The 18,742-nt window shown below is 38.5% G+C and overlaps 1 protein-coding gene across 1 annotated transcript in view; it reads left to right on the top strand.

The window, feature by feature from the left end:
* Nucleotides 1-16,600, top strand: part of dok7b (docking protein 7b) — a 31,873-nt gene extending 15,273 nt beyond the window's left edge. The window contains exons 6-11 of the mRNA XM_057842488.1: nucleotides 9,391-9,510; nucleotides 11,519-11,629; nucleotides 11,984-12,822; nucleotides 15,358-15,426; nucleotides 15,513-15,558; nucleotides 15,649-16,600. Of these exons, the coding sequence (XP_057698471.1) occupies nucleotides 9,391-9,510; nucleotides 11,519-11,629; nucleotides 11,984-12,822; nucleotides 15,358-15,426; nucleotides 15,513-15,558; nucleotides 15,649-15,788 (1,325 nt within the window). The 3' untranslated portion in view covers nucleotides 15,789-16,600. The remainder of the gene's footprint in view (nucleotides 1-9,390; nucleotides 9,511-11,518; nucleotides 11,630-11,983; nucleotides 12,823-15,357; nucleotides 15,427-15,512; nucleotides 15,559-15,648) is intronic.
* The last annotated feature ends 2,142 nt before the right edge of the window (nucleotides 16,601-18,742 follow it).

The following is an 18,742-nucleotide window of genomic DNA, read 5'->3' as shown; positions in this document are numbered from 1 at the left end:
AACACTGCCGGCTGCGGAGTTGACAACCAAACTGTCATGTTAAGCTTTGTGACTCCCATAAACAAATAGCAGCGTTACAAAGCACTTTTACTCAACAGTAAGAAAATAACGATTTTGAGATCTCATAAAGGTGACCGAGCTCTTGCAGGCTTCCTCAGTGTGAAGGCATAACGGTGGTAGTCAGACTGTCGTAACAAGCCAGCAGCATCTTCTAATCGATGCTTGGAGCTGAGCCCGTGTTGTAGGTGCACTCACATTTCCTGGCCTGTCGAGTCCACACGTGTTCACGTCGGCTCCGTAATGAATGAGAGCACACACACATACACAGAAACACAAATACATCAACAGAGGCAGCAATAAATGATCCGCTGCAGAGTTTGGAAAGCTGTCAAATGTGTGATAGGTGAAAGTAATTCAAAGCCCAGCGTACTATGGCAGTAATTCCACCCCCCCATGTCCTTCAGTAGGCATGCTTACACACTACCACACACAGATAAAAATATTACATTTTCAGTTTTATATTTTCTTTATTTCTTAAAATATATTTTTGATAATAACTTTACAGCTAATTTGACTACCGGTAATTGAAGAAATTATAATATTACGGCCAATACAATGAAAATTTTTCATAACTGGGAAAGAACTTGCACTCCGAAAATAATGTTTCCATTTGTTTAATTTAAATTGAATTACTGATTGTAATGAACTTTCTTACATTACTCTAAACTCATATTTACAGTGGCTGAGAAGTTTCAGGTGAACTGCAAAGTCCAAACGCTTTGCAAAAGAAAAAAACACGAAAGCACTCTGCCACAACCCGATCCCCAAATACCAAAGCATGAACCCCAGTTGACACAACATGAATCCCAATAGGCAACAACACAAATGAAAATTACTCATAACCAGTTTTCACAGATTACTTAAAAAGGAATTTAATTACAGATTTCTGATTACACCTCGAAAAAGTAATATAGTTACTTTACTGATTACTTTATTATCAAAGTAACTAAGTAACTTTAAAAGTAATTTATCAGTTACTTTTTACCAATTTTTCTCACTTTGCTGCCTTAACATAAGATTGACAACAGAAAAACATCATCCATTGTAATTGATTTTTTCACATAAGGCTTAAAGTGCCTGTGACACGAAAAAGCATGTTTATTTCATAATACACGCGGTATTTTATGCTCCTGAATGATATGGACCGCTTGGATGTGTGTGGAAGCGATCGCTATATTTATTTAGTTTTTTGAATCCCGCGCCAGGAAAATGAGTGACTTCCGGCTTCGGTCTTGCATTAAGGAGGAGGGCGCTGTGACGTGTACGGTAGAAGACGTCCTCTTCACGCTACAGTGTACTGTTGTGTATGAGGACGAAGGATTCAGCTGATTTTGCGGATTAATACGTTTATTTTTCGCATCACGCCAGCCAAACGGCTGCGGAAAAATCATTCTGTATGAGGGAGAGGCGTATGCGCCTTTTTGGAGTTTCAAAAGGTTCCCATTCACCGTGGATATTTACCGTGGGACCATTGGACTTACGATGAAGTGAGTAAACATCTTGTTTTGTATTATGTCAAATACGAATGCAGCGATTACAAAGTAAACACTACAAACTTCCTTTAAATGAAGGACTACTTACGTTTGATCATTGATAGGCATGTAAAAAGCTCTCCTAATGCATTAGCAGCAGCACGTTAGCTGCGTTAGCTCCAGCCACCCTCCTCCGGGGAACGAAATGTCAATTGCTCTCCGCCAGGCGGTTTGCCGATCCACTAGGACATTCGACAACCGGGTCGTCATGTCAAATAATCCAGGAGCTATGTGTGATTTTCCGCTTTGAAGACTTTGAAACATCACTCGGTTCGGGTTAGCATGTCGGCTAGCTGTCACGCCTTCTGGTTTGTTTACATTCTCCGAAGCCGGGGAAGGGAAATGACATATGTCCGATTTAGGTGTCATAAAATATCGTTCGGGAGGTGCGACAGTAAAGGTGAAGTCGACAGTTTTGACCATTATGGAGTAATTTTGCCACGTCGTCCTGAATAAATGCATTTTTATTATTTCATATTCCATTCAGCACAAGACTGTTATTTGTCATGACCATGCCATTTATTTAGCAATTGGGGAAAATACTTGGATAAAAAGAGTATCCTGTAAAAATATTGAAGTAAAGAGACAGAAACAATGACATTTTGCCGCTCTCTTCGTCGCGTTTTCCTCGTTGTGAATAGTTCCTCCTCAACGGGCTGACTGGTCCTTCTCAAGCCATTTATATAGCTATTGGGGAAAAATACTTGGGTAAAAAGAATATCCTGTAAAAATATTGGAGTAGAGAGACTGAAACAATGACATTTTGCAGCTTTCTTCGTCGCGTTTTCGTCGTTCTGAATAATTTCCCCTCAATGGGCTGAATAGTAAAATCGATGAGCCAAGTCTACCGCTGACGTCATCCACCTGTTGGGGACGCTAAAGCCCTATAATGGTAGGCGTGGCTAACCGGCAGATTAAAAGACTAATTTCTCGTCATCTGTGCTTTGCTAAATTGTTGTATATAGTCGAATCGTCTCAAAATATGATTCTAATTCACATAATAATGACATTTTAGACTTTTTTTCTCGTGTCATATGCTCTTTAACCTTCGAGTTAACAGGGTTTAATTAGTGAAAATATATAAAATGCGCAAAGGTGTGTCTAAACCTTTGAATTTTGTTTCAGGGTCATCAACATGTATTGCCCCCCCCCCCCCCCCTAAAAATTCAAACTCCACCTATGGTTACAAAATGCAACTATAAAATCTACGTAAAGGCTGGTTTCAAACTGTAGAAATGCTCTCTTTACCTGTAGGCTGTGCTTCGAGTTGTATAGCGCTGTGCTGTAATTCCAAATGGTTCCTTGAATTGGATGTGGAGTTTTTAGCGGTCGACAGTCTTTTTGAGCCAGTGCAAAGTTTGCAATGAACGGAAATATTTTTGTCATCTTTACTGGACAGAAATGTGAAGTAATGGCTGTATTTCCAGTGAGCAAATGTAGCCATTTGCGGTATCTGTCCCGGCTCTTTCGCTGCATCCTGACGAGGTAGCTAGGCTATGTTGTTGGAAGAATAGAAGAGAATAGAATGGCTTTATTGTCATTACACAAAGTGTCATGAGATTCAATAGTGCACACACAGTTACACATAGAATGGATTGAAAAGTATGTACAATCTCCAATATGCAAAAGAAAAAAAATATATATATATACAGTATATGGCGGAAAACACTCAGGTGACTTTAAGTTCCGCTCTGAGACCTCCAATTTGGCCATATTTCAAAATTGTCCTATATGCATGTGTGATACATCATTGGAAAGCTTAAAATCTCAATTTTCTGGGGGAAGAAAAACTTTGAACAGGAGGGCTTTAAAAAAAAAAAATTTTAAACAGCAAAACCCTAACAGGAGGTGAAAGCATGCGAGAGCAGAATTAAAGACGCCATGATTTTAATGAGATATTATCTCGTACTTAACTTGTTTCGATCCAAAAACTCCATGTAGCATGTATCATCAAGTGTCAAGACACAGCTGTGAATGGCCACAGCCGGATTTTTCGGGGATCTTGGTGAAACATGGTATATCTGTCCATTGACCGTTTACCATAATATAACAAGGGTTGCGATGCAGAAATGGCAGATATCAAGGAGTGGTCGAGATGTTATATTTTTTATATTTACCTTTTTAAACGTTTTTTTTTTCCCAATTTTTCTTTGTTTGGATCGATTATTTATCATCTAAAATATCGGGAAAAATGCGACAGTAACAAAAAATAAATAAAATAAATAAAGCCATAGTTATGAGGCAGATATCTGTGACTTATTTACAGACACCATTTTTTTCATTGTGACATAATTTGTTTAAAAGTTTAAAGTATACGAGTGAATAATTTTTTAAAGTCGTTTTTTTTTTTTTTAAACTAAATATTAGACATCAATTAATGATTCTAAGCTAAAAATTACAGACATTTTTAATAATGAATCTAATTAATTACCTTGTATTTTGAAACGAGTTGAAACGAAAGCGGTTGCGCTATGTCTGTAAATGGAGGTTTCCTGGGTAAAATGGACAAATTAAAAATAGTTCGGGGGCTTAATCCGCCATGAATCTGCTATGGCAGCATATAGACATATTGTTTTATCAAACACAACAGTTGTTTTGGCTTATTTTTTAATTGGTTTATTTTAAAGAGAAGTGCAAGAGCAGAAACTGCTTTTTCAGCCCTGTCTGTGTTTTCTGCCCTATATATTTACACAACACAAGATAAAACACAATAAAATTAAAACATTTTTAAAAAATAGTAGGCAGGAACCTTAAGTCAAGGTGGTTAGTAATAGCTGCATCCAATGGTGTATTACTTAGTATAAGATTATGAATATTGTTCAAGTATACAAGCATTAGTAGGGAGTCAATGACTTGTAATAGTGGTACTCTTGTGGTATAGGTAAGGTGACATGTGATTGCAGCATTCAGTAATAAATATTGGTTATTAACAGTGCAAAAAAAACTGATTTCAGTTTACAGTATGCGTCCATTTGAAGACCGCCGCAGTGGTATAGGTAAAGTGACATGTGATAGCATTCAGTAATAAATATTGGTTATGAACAGTGCTAAATACAGGTTGCAGTTTACAATATGCATCCAATTGAAGCCGTGGTGTTATTGTGCAAATGGCAGTTTGCAGATAGCTGTTGGCAGTTCGCATTTGGATAGTCCACAGGTAGTGCAGTTCTCTGTGGTTTGAGTTCAAGTGTCTTACCGCACACGGCATGGTAATACAGGGACCTGTTTTTTTTTTTCCTGATGAGAAAACGTGACATGTGATGTCAATCCCAAACTCAAGAGCAACATTTTTTCTTAGAAATGCTCTTCAGGCAAAGACTACAGTATATTTCATTCTACATACATTATGAGGCAATAACAAATTAGTAACGCACAGGCACTAAGGAAACTAACTTTAATCACATTACTGGTTTAGAAAAATGAACGCATTAGATTGCTCGTTATTGGCAGAAAGCAATCCGATTAAGCGTTACTGAAAACACTGTTCGCAACACATCTGCAAATGCGTCGCAACACGACTGCAAAACGCCGCAGTACGGATGTGAGAGGACGGCCCGTCAGTAGACTAAATTTGGTGGATGTAGACATGAGGACTACAACTCCTGCTGCCGCATAAACCACAAGTTGTCACGTCACGTCCCGACGTGTGCAGAGCTTGAAAATGTAAGTTACAGAAATTTGCTCACAAATTCACACTTTGGTATGTATTACTTTGTGACCATCTCTACGGTAGCAGCAGTAGGGCGGGAGTTGTAGTCCTAATGTCTACTTCCATGGAATTTAGTCTACTTCCAGGTCATCCTTTTGCATTCCTGCTGTAGCTTTTTGCAGTTGTGTTGCGAGCAAAGGTGTTTCGAGTAGCCAAATATTTTACTCAAGTAAGAGTCGCGTTACTTCAAAATAATATTACTCAAGTTAAAGTTGTCATCCCAACAATGTACCCAAGTACAAGTAAAAAAGTAATTGGTGAAAAGAATACTCAAATAATGGGTAATATTGTGAATAACTGCTTATAATGTTTTTTTTTTCTTAAACAATAGTATTTTTTTCTCAGCACAAAGTTATCCATATGAACTGTTATTATTATAGTGTACAATAACCCATTGCCCAACCACGTTAAGCCAAAGAATTAAAAAAAAAAAACATTCTGCCGAGAGAGAAAAAATTGCAGAAATGAAGCATCATTCGTCCGAAGAGTATGAGTGCTCTCAAGTGGAGAAAATAGTTCCTAGTTTGAATATTGAATAGTTCCTTCATAGTTCCTATTATGAAATTAAAAGGGTCATATCTCCAGTTTTCCATGGTCAATCGGTGCCAAATAAAAACTGGGAGAGAAGTTCAAATCCGCTTTTGAGTTTTTGAGTCATCTTTAGGGCAGCGCTCTATGTCAAATACTTAATTTTTTACGGTGCTTAAAAGATGCCACGTGATTGAACAAGATCATTGAACGGCAAGCTTGAGTGATTGGTATAATAGAGTCATGTGATTTTTGCTGCGACGTGTCTTTGGTGAAACTGGTAGAGCTACTGTCAGCATCACAGGCAAAAACAAACAAACAAAAAAATAAAATATGTAGAATAAAGAGGAAAACTGTAACGACTAGTATAGCCCAAAGTAGCAAAGTAAGAGTAGTGTTTCTTCTACACGAATCTACTCAATTAAAAGTAAAAAGTATGGCTTAGTAAAACCAACTTTCGAAGTACATTTTTCTCAAAAAGTTACTCAAGTAAATGTAACAAAGCAAATGTAACGCGTTACTACCCACCTCTGGTCGCGACCCATTTGCATTCGTGTTGCGGGCAATTGGGGTTCGTGTCGTGGCTATTTGCATTTGTGCTGTGGCTAGTTGTGCTTTGGCTAATTTGAGTCTGTGCATTTTCCCTTTTGCAAAACGTTTGGAATTGGCGTGCGTGTTATAAAAATGTGCGTTTGTTCTTTCTTTGACTTTGCAGTTTGCCTGACACTTCTCGACCACCGTATATATTTCTTAATTTCAAGTTTTACCGAAGTCAGACAGCTTCACATGATTTCATCAAATTAGGTTGAAATATTTTCCATCACTTCTGTAAACGAGATTTACTTCAAGTGTTGTATAGTATAGTTTAAATTAATTCTGCTAAAAAAAAAAGGATTATTAGAAAGAAAAATTCGAAAAATGTTGGACAAAAGATTTGGTCCTTTTTGTATATCTTGTTAGGAGCCACAAGTAATTACTGTCCTCTCAGGGTAAAGAGCACATGAGCACACACTTTACATACAGGTGGTGCAAAAGTAGGTATACACTAGTGAAATCGGCAGAACATTTTACAGAATTGAGGCTGAGGATGTTTTTTTTTTCTAAACTGTATTACTTATTTTGGACCACCTGTATGTGCTGTAGAGGTATTTAAAGTTGACTGCATTGACTGTACGCATATATTATTTAAAAACTTATTATTTGACTTTTCTTTGATTAAGGCTATGCTATATCATTCCATCGTCATTATTAACTGTGTATTTTTGGTTATGATATGACTTTTGAAATGTCGCTGTAATTATGAGTTGAAAAAGCGAGAGAGGGCTTTGTCCTCAATGCATTGACAATATTCGGCCAAGCAGAGAGTCAGTCCATAGCGGACTTACTTGCCAAACATGTGCATACGTAATGTGTGAGGAAGGTTGAGGTTTAAGAAAAAATGGGAAAATGTCTGACAATGCTTTCTTTTGGAGCCAACTTACAACATGAACACCATCTTGGATGGGTCACATACCATTCGACTGCATTTATTTATGCTACAGACATCGGCACACCTTTACTCTTTACTCGATTATTCAACGCATTTATGAATATGATACTGTCATGCATTATAAATAAGCGCTTCTATGGCAGGGGGGCTTTTTTCCAGTGTGGAAGAAAGAGAGGGGGGTCTAGTAACGTCACTGTCTGCAGCTTTCTTTGACGTCTTGGTGATCCTTAATTCTAAAATATAAAACTAAATTTCAAGTTTTAAACTGTTATATTTCAGGTTAAACACTGTTTGGCCATTTTTTTTTGTTTCATTTATAGGCAGAGAGAAATTGGTTATGGAAATGTTTGTTGGATGTGTTTTTGAAGTAATGTTATGAGAAGCTTGCTTCAAAGAAAACGGGCAATTCTTGCAAAGAGCGATGTACTGAAGAGAAGAAAGGTTATTGTCAACTTTGATGCGTTTCGATGTCATGTCACTTTTATGAAACCTTTTCTTATAAGTGAGACCTTGGTTAAACAATCATTTTGTCTGGCTTTACCTTGGCTTTGCTGCCCTTCACCACATTATAAGCAACAGTTCTCTCCATCTTTACAGTCATCTATTCAATTTCACTGTCAGTTGAACTATCTCTTGAATGGATAGAAAAATTACAAAACACCTTGTCTTCAGTCCAAGCAAAATCTGATCTTGACACAATTTCATTCAAAGAGTGATGCAATTAATGTTGAACGCCCATAGATTTGGTGCCATTTATTCACCTGATGATCTGAATTGATCAGAACTTTTAAAGAATTTGAAGTCTTAAGTTGTGTTTATCGAGAAACACTGTCTTGCTCACTAGAACTGTGTAGGAAGCAGAAAATGCAGGCTACATATTTATCAGTTTTGGACATAAAAAATTCCATTGATGCCTTGTACCTCTTTAAAAGTTTTCAATATTCTCTGATTGACTCCATGCATTCTGAAAGTCTATGTACCGTAATTTTCGGACTATAAGCCGCCACTTTTTTCCCTCATTTTGAATCCTGTGGTTTATAGTCCAGTGCGGCTTATTTGTTGATTTATTTGGGTTAATAGGACACTTTATTTGACAGCGGCGTCATAAGACTGTCATAAGACTAAGCCTGGGCGATATGACATAATTTGTTATAATGATAAAACATTTCTTATCAGTCGGTATCGATAATTATCAGGGTAATTTTTCTCTCAAATTCAAAGTGTTATTTTTGCCACTGAGATAAAGTTGACCAAACCTGCTTTAACCAATCCTTAATGTCAGAAAAAATATGCATTGTGACAAACTACTAAACAGCAAGGACGTAGGTTTGCATAGGGATGGTAGGGACATAACACTACCAACTTTTCAGGATGCTCAAACTGTCCCCACCAACCTTTAATCAACCTTATTTGCATTACATAATGAGTTCATTTATACAGATAATTTAGATTTTGTAAGGATAGAATTGACCCGTACCATTATTAAGTGAATTATTTTCATTATGTTCAAACTTATTTTTCTACATTGTTACAATGCCCAAAGCACTTTACTTTAACACACATTTACCCTTTCACGCACACATTCACACACCAAGGGTGCTGCTGCCACGCAAGGCGCTGCCAACCCATGGGGGGAAATTAGGGTTCAGTGCCTTGCCCAAGGGCACTTCGACAGTGGACAGTCGTAGCCGGCAATTGAACCAATGCTGATCCTTGTTGTTGTTGTTGCTGATCGAGTTGTGGCCAGGACAACTCGAGCTACCAACTGCGTCGCAGTGCTACCAACCTTAGGTGTATTGTTTATTTTTTTTTATGAACGATTGACTCAAAGAGGTATTATTATTTTTACTTCACGCTCATCTCATCTCACAACAAAAGTTATTCTTTTACCAGCTTGTTAAGAGTAATAAGATTCATTTTTTTTTTATATGAAAGGACAGATTTCTCGTATTATTACAACCATAGGTGTATTGTTTTTTTTTTTTTTTTTAACGACTGACTCAAAAAGGTGGACTCTACACTGTATACAGACCACTGTAACCTTTGCTTCCTGTTTTTCATGTATGCTGTAGGGGCAGGAGTTTACTTCTTGTCCTGCTCAGATGGGGACCAGATCAGTTTTCTGTTTGACTGCATAGTCAGGGGCATTGCCCCCAGCAGGGTCCCGCATGGGCTACGACCTTCCCTGCCAGGTGAAAACACACACGCATGCTTTGCTGCCTGTTAAATGTTCAGTATTTGTTTCTGGAGCCTAGCTAACGGAAACGCCACATACCTAAAGGCCTAAAGGTCAGCCTAGGATTAGTGGGTCAGGCCTTTGCACATGACTTGTGTGAAATGATGTATTGCTAGGTTCACGTGCATTTCTTAGACACTCAGGCGGTGTAGTGACATCTGAGAGGAGACATGGGATGTAGATCTGACAATGGCTTTTTATAGAATCAGACATGCTTGTTTCCTTGTGACAGCCCTGCGTGTTAACAGCCACCGGAAGAGAGCTCGGTATACACCCTGATACTATTTCAACTGATATTCACACTTGTCAAGTAATGTAAAATTCTGACCTGGATTTAGTTCATTGTGAATATACAATGTAAAGTCCTAACATAAATAACTGCATCCTTAGCCTACATCAGCAGTGTAAGGCTACGTTCATACTGCAGGTCCTTATGCACAAATCCGATTTTTTGTCATATCTGTTTTTTGGGCGTGCCCGTTCAGACTGCCTTTTTCCATTGAGACCGTTCAAGTATTTCGCATGCGCACTAATTCGCAGTCCGACACGCGCTGAGCAAGAAGACCCACATGCGCAGAAGCATCAAAACAAATGACTACACATGCTGGCTGCCATCCGTCATTCCAGGACGATCATATTTTGATTTCCAAAAAGAGGACACAAATAACATACATAAATAATCCCCGTTTAGGCTTATATTCAAAGTTTCTGTGAATCGATAGCATGCACGCACTGTCCTTGCATGTCACACACACGTACGGGCAGTTTGCCCCGACTCTCGGCCATGTAAGCAATCTTGAAATATTGCTCATATAGAGCAGAGAGTAAACCGATCATTTTCAGGGTTATTCTCAACCTATTTTTATTTTTTATGACTGTTGCCAAGCCCGACTCTTCCCCAAAAGCCATCTTCAAGGCGAGCTAGGCGCTAATGGACAGCTGAACCGCCACCGTAGCGCGCTAGTCTCTTGCTCTTTGATGATGTAATTGCTGCATGAATTCCGATTTGGGAGACGTACCAGTTCAGACCGCCGCGACGTTCTGGAAAAATCTGGCCCAGATCGGATTTAAACCACATACTACAGTGACCCAGATCAGATTTGAAATGGTCCACTTCTATGCGACTTGTCCCATTCAGACCGTCAAATTAATTCCCACTCGAGTCGGAAAAACATGAAAAAATCAGATTCACGAATTAAGATCTGTAGTATGAACGTAGCCTAATTATTTAATTAGGCTATATTAAAACAAATATTTATTATTCTAGAGTCAGTGTTTTTTGTTTTTTTTTAATGTTCCTCTTTTTTCCGTCCTAGCTTTACATAAAAAAAAAAAAAAAAAAAAAAAAATGCAAAGGCCGTCTACTGCAGGGCCTGGTGACATTCACTGATGTTAAAATTAGCGCAGCTTAGCAATGCTAGGCGTTATGTTAGTTGACACCACATGAAGTATTGAGAAGAAATTTGCCTTCAGCACATTGAGCATTAGCTGTTATAGACTTGAGGCACACATCCAGGGGTTGGGTTGTTGTCACCTGCATGCACAAAACAACCCCGTGACGCACTTCCATATCCAATCATGCTCACCTCACATTCAACATAAGTTGTTTTTTATCCAGTATGTTAAAGATTAATTTGACTAAATACCGTTTGAAACAATGTTCAGAGCTTCATTTTCACAGTTTCACAAAACCTACCAACTCGTTTACTGCCAGATTTCCGAGTTAATATGTCTGTCAATGGCAGTAAGTCTACGTTTCCATTTCTTGAGTTCTTATCTAGAAAGGAATTCATTGTAGTTTAATGATGAAAAAGAACCTTATAAAGTTTTTATTATCACGTCACTTGTGTTATATATTCTGTTCTTAACATTGAGAGCACTGGATTTTGGCTTTCAAGTGACATGGTTGACGGTTTGACTTTGTATAGCACAGTTACATTTATATATTTCTCCACTCCAAGCAGACAACTTCAATACTGACCCTGCATCAGTCGAAGAACGTATCAACCAGGAGGCCTCAGAGCTGGAGAAAAGACTCAGTATGCTGTCCACGTGCAGCATAGCGAATAGTACAGGTAAATATACGTTATATATAAAGTTTTTGGGTCCAAGGAGAAAGGTTTTTCAAAGATGCCTGAAAATATTCGTAGGGCAGTGAATCAATCCCAATTGGACTATTCTGATTGTCTTGTTTCTCATGAGCCTGTACTAACCCTAATACTAATAAAAAATAACTACAAGATGTACCCTTATAATGCCTTACGAATGAATAGGTCGCTAATTTTAGTGAGAGAAAAAAGCCCAAACCAGCCTATAGATTTGCTTTGGATGAATGCGTTTATTATTTTTACTGAAGGTAATGAGCGGTGTGTTAGAAAGTATCGTGTATGTATAGGTCAAACTACAGCTATTGATGACTTCGTTCTCAGCTTCCACTTATAGCTGCAGCACATCTGTTGCCGGGGACGACCGCAGCAGCATCTCCAGCTCCTCCTCCAGCCAGTCGGACAACAGCTACGGGAGCCGGCGTGCTTTCTGGGCAGAGCCATTTGCCAAGTTGCATGTCCCCAGTGAGGCAGGGTCGAGCTCGTCCACACTGAAGACCTTTACGTCTTCAGATGACCGCCTCTATGCGGCTGTGATGGCAGGCCGCGGTCCGGCTTCCGCACAACTCCAGCCTCGCGGTCTCCATGACAGCGGGCGTCAGAGCTCGTTGGACAGCGGTATTGGGATAGCAACCGGAAGTTCAGGCAGTTTCTCGTCCTGTACCGGAAGTGTGGACATGGCCACCCAGGAAGCAGGAGAGGAATTTGGCTTGATGACCTGTCTACCTCCTCCCTTGAATCCTCCGCCTTCACCTTTGCAGTCCACAGCTCACCTGGAGCTCAGCAGCGGCCCCTCTTGTTCTTCTAGGTGCATCACACAAGCATCTCAGAGGCTTAGTGACGAGTGCGAGAATTCGTGCTTGCTCAGTCTTCGCTACGATACACCTAGGAGTCTGATCCAGAACAGGGCCCTGAGAGACCCTTTGGCTGTTGAGGAGCATCCCTCCGAAATAGGCGGCGACAGCTCCGTGTGCTGGGATCGGCTCGCGAGTCAGAATCAAGGAGTGATAAACGTCCTCTCGGGACCTGAACTTGACCGCCGGGCTTTGATGCAGTGCTCACTTTCATGGCCCAGTGAGAGGACGCCCCTTACGGACAGTGAGGACAAGTCCATCCCCCAGCAGCTGTTCTTTCCAGGAAGGTCACTTTCTGGCGAAAGACAGGTACTGAAGGTTTTGCATCAACAGAATTACTTAGACCATATGTCACTATTTCACAACATTTTTTATTCAAAGGATAAATTTTACGTTTGGATTACGGCACACCACTGATATTCTCACAGGAAGCCATAACTTTTTCCTGTTGCATATAGCAACAGATGAATAGACGACTTAATTATACCTTCTGCCATCTCACGGGAGAACATTCACTGGCAATTGTTCCGAGTCTCTTCACTAAATGTAGCTGATTTTATTGCATGTTCTAATCTTTTTCCCCCCTCCATTTTACTGTATTCTTATTTCAACTTAAGCGCTGGAGTTGTGAGGAAATGGCAGGTGCATAATGTGAGACTTAAATAAACTTATAGACTTATATAAAATGTATGATAGGTCATTATTAAAGGTGAAAGATTTTTCAAACTTAGTATGCCTTTAGTATTAGACTTCAGAGATGTAGTTTTCCAGAATTTCACCAAATAGTAAGACATTGATGGCATTCAAGTTTAGATCTTGAGGGATACAAGACACAACTGTGGATTAAAAAAAAAAAAAAAAAAAAAAAAAAAACCCGAGGCGTGGGTTGCTAGTAAATGTTGCTGGAGCAGCTGTTTTCCTATTGATATATTTGTCTGATAACTCAAAGGCTCTTGGAAAGGACCCGGGACCTTCTTTAATTAATCCTCTGATGGGTTGAGAGATCATCTCGCTTGCCTTTCCTATCATTAGTGCGGGGCATGACATGGTACCAATAAAAATGGGCTTGTAGAGTAGTGATGAAACAAGCAGAAACACTGGGAGAGGGCAATGTTGTTGAGTGAATGACAATTGATTCTTCTTTACTCATTCTTTCTGAATTCTGAAGTGTCATCAGCTCCAGTTTGATGCGAATTGAAAAATCATGTTTTAATAATAAGAGAACACATACCTTCAGGGTAATGCTAGGTTAAAAAAACAATGTTACTTTCTGTGTTGTCACTGATTACTTGAAAAAGTAATTTAATTACTGATTACACCTCAAAAAAAGTAATGCAGTTACTTCACTGATTACTTTATTATCAAAGTAACTAAGTTACTTTAAAAGTATCGCTTCGTTTTTACCAATTTTCTCCCTTTGCTGCTTCAACATAAGAATGGCGACAGAAAAATGTCATCGCATGTAATTGACTTTCAGATAATTGAATTTATAGAGGAAGATCAGAATTTTTCACATAAGGCTCAATCTTCAAGTTAGCATTGGCTGATATGGTGCTAACCCTAACCCGAAATTCAGAATTTCAATCTTTGAGTTAGCATTGACCCGCGTTAGCTTAGCCACTCAGAAGCCATGAAACTTACAAATAATTTACAAACTGCATGGAATTTGTTGAAATCAACTCCACCGACTAATTAAACCCCCACTAATTCGAAGATTAAGCCTATTGTCAAAAATTCTGAATTTCGGGTTAGGGTTTAGGGTTAGCACCATATCAGTGCCAATGTAAAACAATGCAAATTGACTGCACAATTATCAACAACACACAAATGAATTGCACAGTACAATAAACAAAAATGTGGGGGTGGACGCAATTCAGAATTTTTGACAATAGGCTTAATTTTCGAATTAGTGGGGGTTTAATTAGTCGTTGGAGTTGATTTCAACAAATTCCATGCAGTTTGTCAATTATTTGTAAGTTTCAGGGCTCCTGAGTGGCTAAGCTAACGCGAGTCAATGCTAACTCGAAGATTGAAATTCTGAATTTCGGGTTAGGGTTAGCACCATATCAGTGCCAGTGTAAAACAATGCAAATTGACTGCACAGTAATGAACGACACACAAATGAATTGCACAGTACAATAAACACAAATGTGGGGGCGGACGCAAATGTGCACACATCCCGGAAGTACACCAAACACACAAGCGGTCAATTTGGCCACAAAACGTGGCGACAACTAGGCACTTTACACTAAATCGGACTTACAACACACCCCAAAAATGCTAAACGAACTGTCACCTCACGGCATAAATGTGCAACTCGAATACGACTACCCACCATTGCAATGGTAAAGCTACGAAACGGCCGGCAACGTAGCAGATCCAACCTATCGCTGGAACCCTCTAGAATGAAGGAAAAATACGTTCATTCATACACGCACATTGATCAACATTCCCTCGCATATCTCAACAGGTGGCTGCACTCACCTCGAATGTGCACCCGCCCTGGCACACGTCTTCCTCAGTCACAAAATGTGTGACTCGAGACCAAAACAGGAAGTAACTATGAGCTGTTACCATGGAAACGAACATTTTCTATTCAAAATGGTCTTCGTACATGACTACAACATTCTTTATTCTACATACTGTACATTATGAGGCAATAACAAAATAGTAACGCACAGACAATAAAGAAACTAACTTTAATCAGATTACTGGTTTGGAAAAATGAACGTGTTAGATTGCTAGTTACTGAAAGAAAGTAATCCGATTGCAGTTAGTTAGTAACATGTTACTGACAACACTGGTTACTTTTTTTATTCCCTCAAATTTTATATCTTTGCACAGTTCTGTCATGGTTTTGATAACTACATCACCCCAGAGCAGTGGCGCTCAGCAAAAAGTTTGCTGACCCAGGTAAGATTTGTCTTCTTTTAGGCCAAATTGCAGAATGAAGCCAAAATTTGCTTTATTAATTCTCAATTTGTAAACTTGCTCTCTAGGCTGGCAACCCCTCATCGGGTCCACAGCCTTCTGCTCCGACACCAGGTGTGTTAATTCATCAGTGTGCTTTTGTTGCTGTCAAAAACATGACAAACATGCCTTTTTCCTTCACATTGCCACCACTTTCCTTTCCAGAAGAGGGCTCCATTTTCAATTACACCCACATAAACAACAGCGCCATGGAAACGGCTCAGCTAGTGGGTGTGGGTCACGCATTGGGCAAGGAGGACAGACTGACTCAGATGGACAACAGGCGGCGAGGGCCACCACACTGACTTTGTTACCACCCGTGTGGATGATGATCAGTGCTTATTTATTGGAGTCGTAGAATAAGCTCAACTTCTTCCAATAACATCTAGTTTTGTTGCTGATCAGAAATTGCAAAAACAGTCCATTCCACTTAGAAAATAATAAGTTTAGTTTAGTTGTTTGGTTGCAGTAGCCACCTAGTCAAGGTTTTTATTTTTATTTTTTAAACCTCTATTCACTTTAAACTCACCTTATTGTCATAATCTGTGAACTAGTGCTTTCTACTGCAGCTTTAGATGGCAAAAGATAGCATGAACACTCGTTGCATTGTTCAAAACTAGGCATGTCTCGATTGCATATTTTTGCACCAAAGTCCGTGTCACCTGATTTTGAGAAACTGCCAATACTGAGTTCAGAGCCGAAAAAAAACTTTTTTTTTTTCTAATTTGAACAAAAGTTCTCAACATGTTACAGTACTGCACTGTTTACAGTACTTGCTCTTTCATTTCTTTACGGAGTGTTGCGGAGTATAAAATGTATATGGCGGAAAACACAGACAAGGCTGAAAAAGCAGTTTCTGCTATCGCACCCCTCTATAAAATAAACTGCTGTATTTAAGCCAAAAGAACTGTTGTGTCTGATAGAACGATATGTCTATATGCTTCCATAGCAGATTCATGGCGCATTAAGTCCCCGAACTATTTTTAATTTCTCCGTTTTACCCTCAAAAACCCCATTTACAGACTCTCCAACCGCTTTTGTTTCAACCCAGACATAAAAAGAAGATACGTAATTTTATTATTCAAAATGTCTGTCATTTTTAGCTTAGAATCATTAATTGATGTCCAATACTTTGTTTAAAAAAAAAAAGTTTAAAAATTATTTACGCGCATATCTAGCTCATCACTTTCGATCCCAAAAAAAAAATCGAAAAAAAAAAAAAAATTTTTTTAAAGGCTAAATATATGAAAATCTCGATTACTCCTTGACGTCTGCGATTTCTGCATCGCGACCCTTGTTATATTACCATGTTTCACCCATAAAATCCCGGAAAAATCCAGCTGTGGCCATTCACATCTGTGTCTTGACACTCGATGATACATGCTATGTGTAGTTTTTGGATGGGAACAAGGTAAGTATGCGATAATATCTAGTTGAAATCATGGAGTCTTTAATTCTGCTCTCACGTGCTCTCACCTCCAGTTAGGGTTTTGCTGTTTAAAAAAAAATATATATTTTTAAATGCCCTCCTGTTCAAAATGTTTCTTCCCCCAGAAAATTGACATTTTAAGCTTTCCAATGATGTACACACGTACAAATCGGACAATTCTGAAATTTGGACAAATTGGGGGTCTCAGAGCGGAACTTCAAGTCACCTAAGTGTTTTCCGCCATATATTTTTGTTTCTTTTGGCAATGCCATTTTGTATTTCTGGATTGTTTTGTTACTTTTTGGCCCTTTAAATATTTTTAAAAATATATAAATATTATTTTAAATATAAAACCCAATCCTTTTCATCCAATTCCGATCCACTGAAAAATGGCCAGATCGGCCTGATTTCTGATCGGCTCGGGGACATCCCTACTGAAAACGTCTAAGTCATTAATTTTTTTTTTAGGCATAATGAGTGTTTGAATATATACACTATATAAAGTATTAACACTTTTGCTGCCAATTGCAATGGCAATCGATGTCAAATTAATTTCACCTGGAAAGGTTGGCAGTGAATGATCCCAGTTCACATGAATTTACAATATCTTTTCCTAACATCCTAACATAAGTTTGAAGATAATTACTGAAAATATGCCACGTTATGTAAATATTTACCAGTCGTTTCCCTTTCACCTAGAGTACTAAAAGAATAATATTTTAATAAAAAGTAATTTTGTTTTTGACAATTCTGTTGCTTAAATTTAGTATTTTAGTGAAAATCGTTCTTTTTAACAAAATGGCATAAAATGACGATATGCATTTTGATTGCTTTTAATTCCACTTAACACTTCGATATAGGTAACATGACAAACAATGCAGACCTTCAGCACGAATACCGCGGTTTAGTTTTGAAGCACGTGTGATGTCATGGAATACTAACTTCATTTTAGAACTATTTTTTACAATGCTTTTTGTGTTTTTTGGGGGCGTGGCCTAGTGACACACTTAGGCCCGGCACGAACCTGTCCTCCACAAGAAGCTGCGCACCTTCGTTCCCATTAGTGGCTCGCAACCTGCATTTAACTGGCAAGCAGTGGTGGGTAGAGTACCCAAAAATGTACTCAAGTACAAGTAATTTAGTAGTTTGTAAAAAGAATACGTAACTAATGAGTAACATTGTAAGTACTTAAGGTTTTTTTAAGCAATGGTATTTTTTTTTTCTCCGCACAAAGTTATCTATACTGTACTATAAACTATTACATAACCGCATTAAGCCAAAGATAATACCAAAAGAAAATCATTGAATTCCGGCAAGAGAAAAAAAAATCTACAGAATTGAAGCATCATTCCTCCAAAGAGCATGCGTGCCCTCTAGTGGTGAAAAAAGTTTCTGGTTTGAATAGTTGAATAATGAATAGTTCCTTTGTAGTTACACTTAGAAAATTAAAAGGATCATATCTCTGGTTTTCCGAGGTCAATCGGTGTCAAATAAAAACTGTGAGAGAGGTTAAAATCCGCGCATTCAAGTCATGTTGAGGACCGCTCTCAATGTCTTCTATTTAATTTTTTATGATGCCTTAAAGACCCCATGTGACTGAACAGGCCAGCGTGATCATAAAACGGCAAGCTTGAGTCTGATTGGTATAATGGAGTAGCGGAGTAAGAGTAGCATTTCTTCTTCAAAAATCTATTCAAGTAAAAAGTATGGCATATTAAAACTACTCTTAGAAGTAATTTTTTTTTTTCAAAATGTTACTCAAGTAAATGTAATGGAGTAAATGTAACACATTACTACCCACCTTTGCTGGCAAACTATGCCAAAGGCGAT

This window comes from Corythoichthys intestinalis, chromosome 8, assembly GCF_030265065.1.
Source record: "Corythoichthys intestinalis isolate RoL2023-P3 chromosome 8, ASM3026506v1, whole genome shotgun sequence".
In the NCBI taxonomy this organism is placed as follows: Eukaryota; Metazoa; Chordata; class Actinopteri; order Syngnathiformes; family Syngnathidae; genus Corythoichthys; species Corythoichthys intestinalis.
The sequence above is the reverse complement of the archived record's forward strand: the minus strand, read 5'-3'. Positions and strand labels throughout refer to the sequence as shown.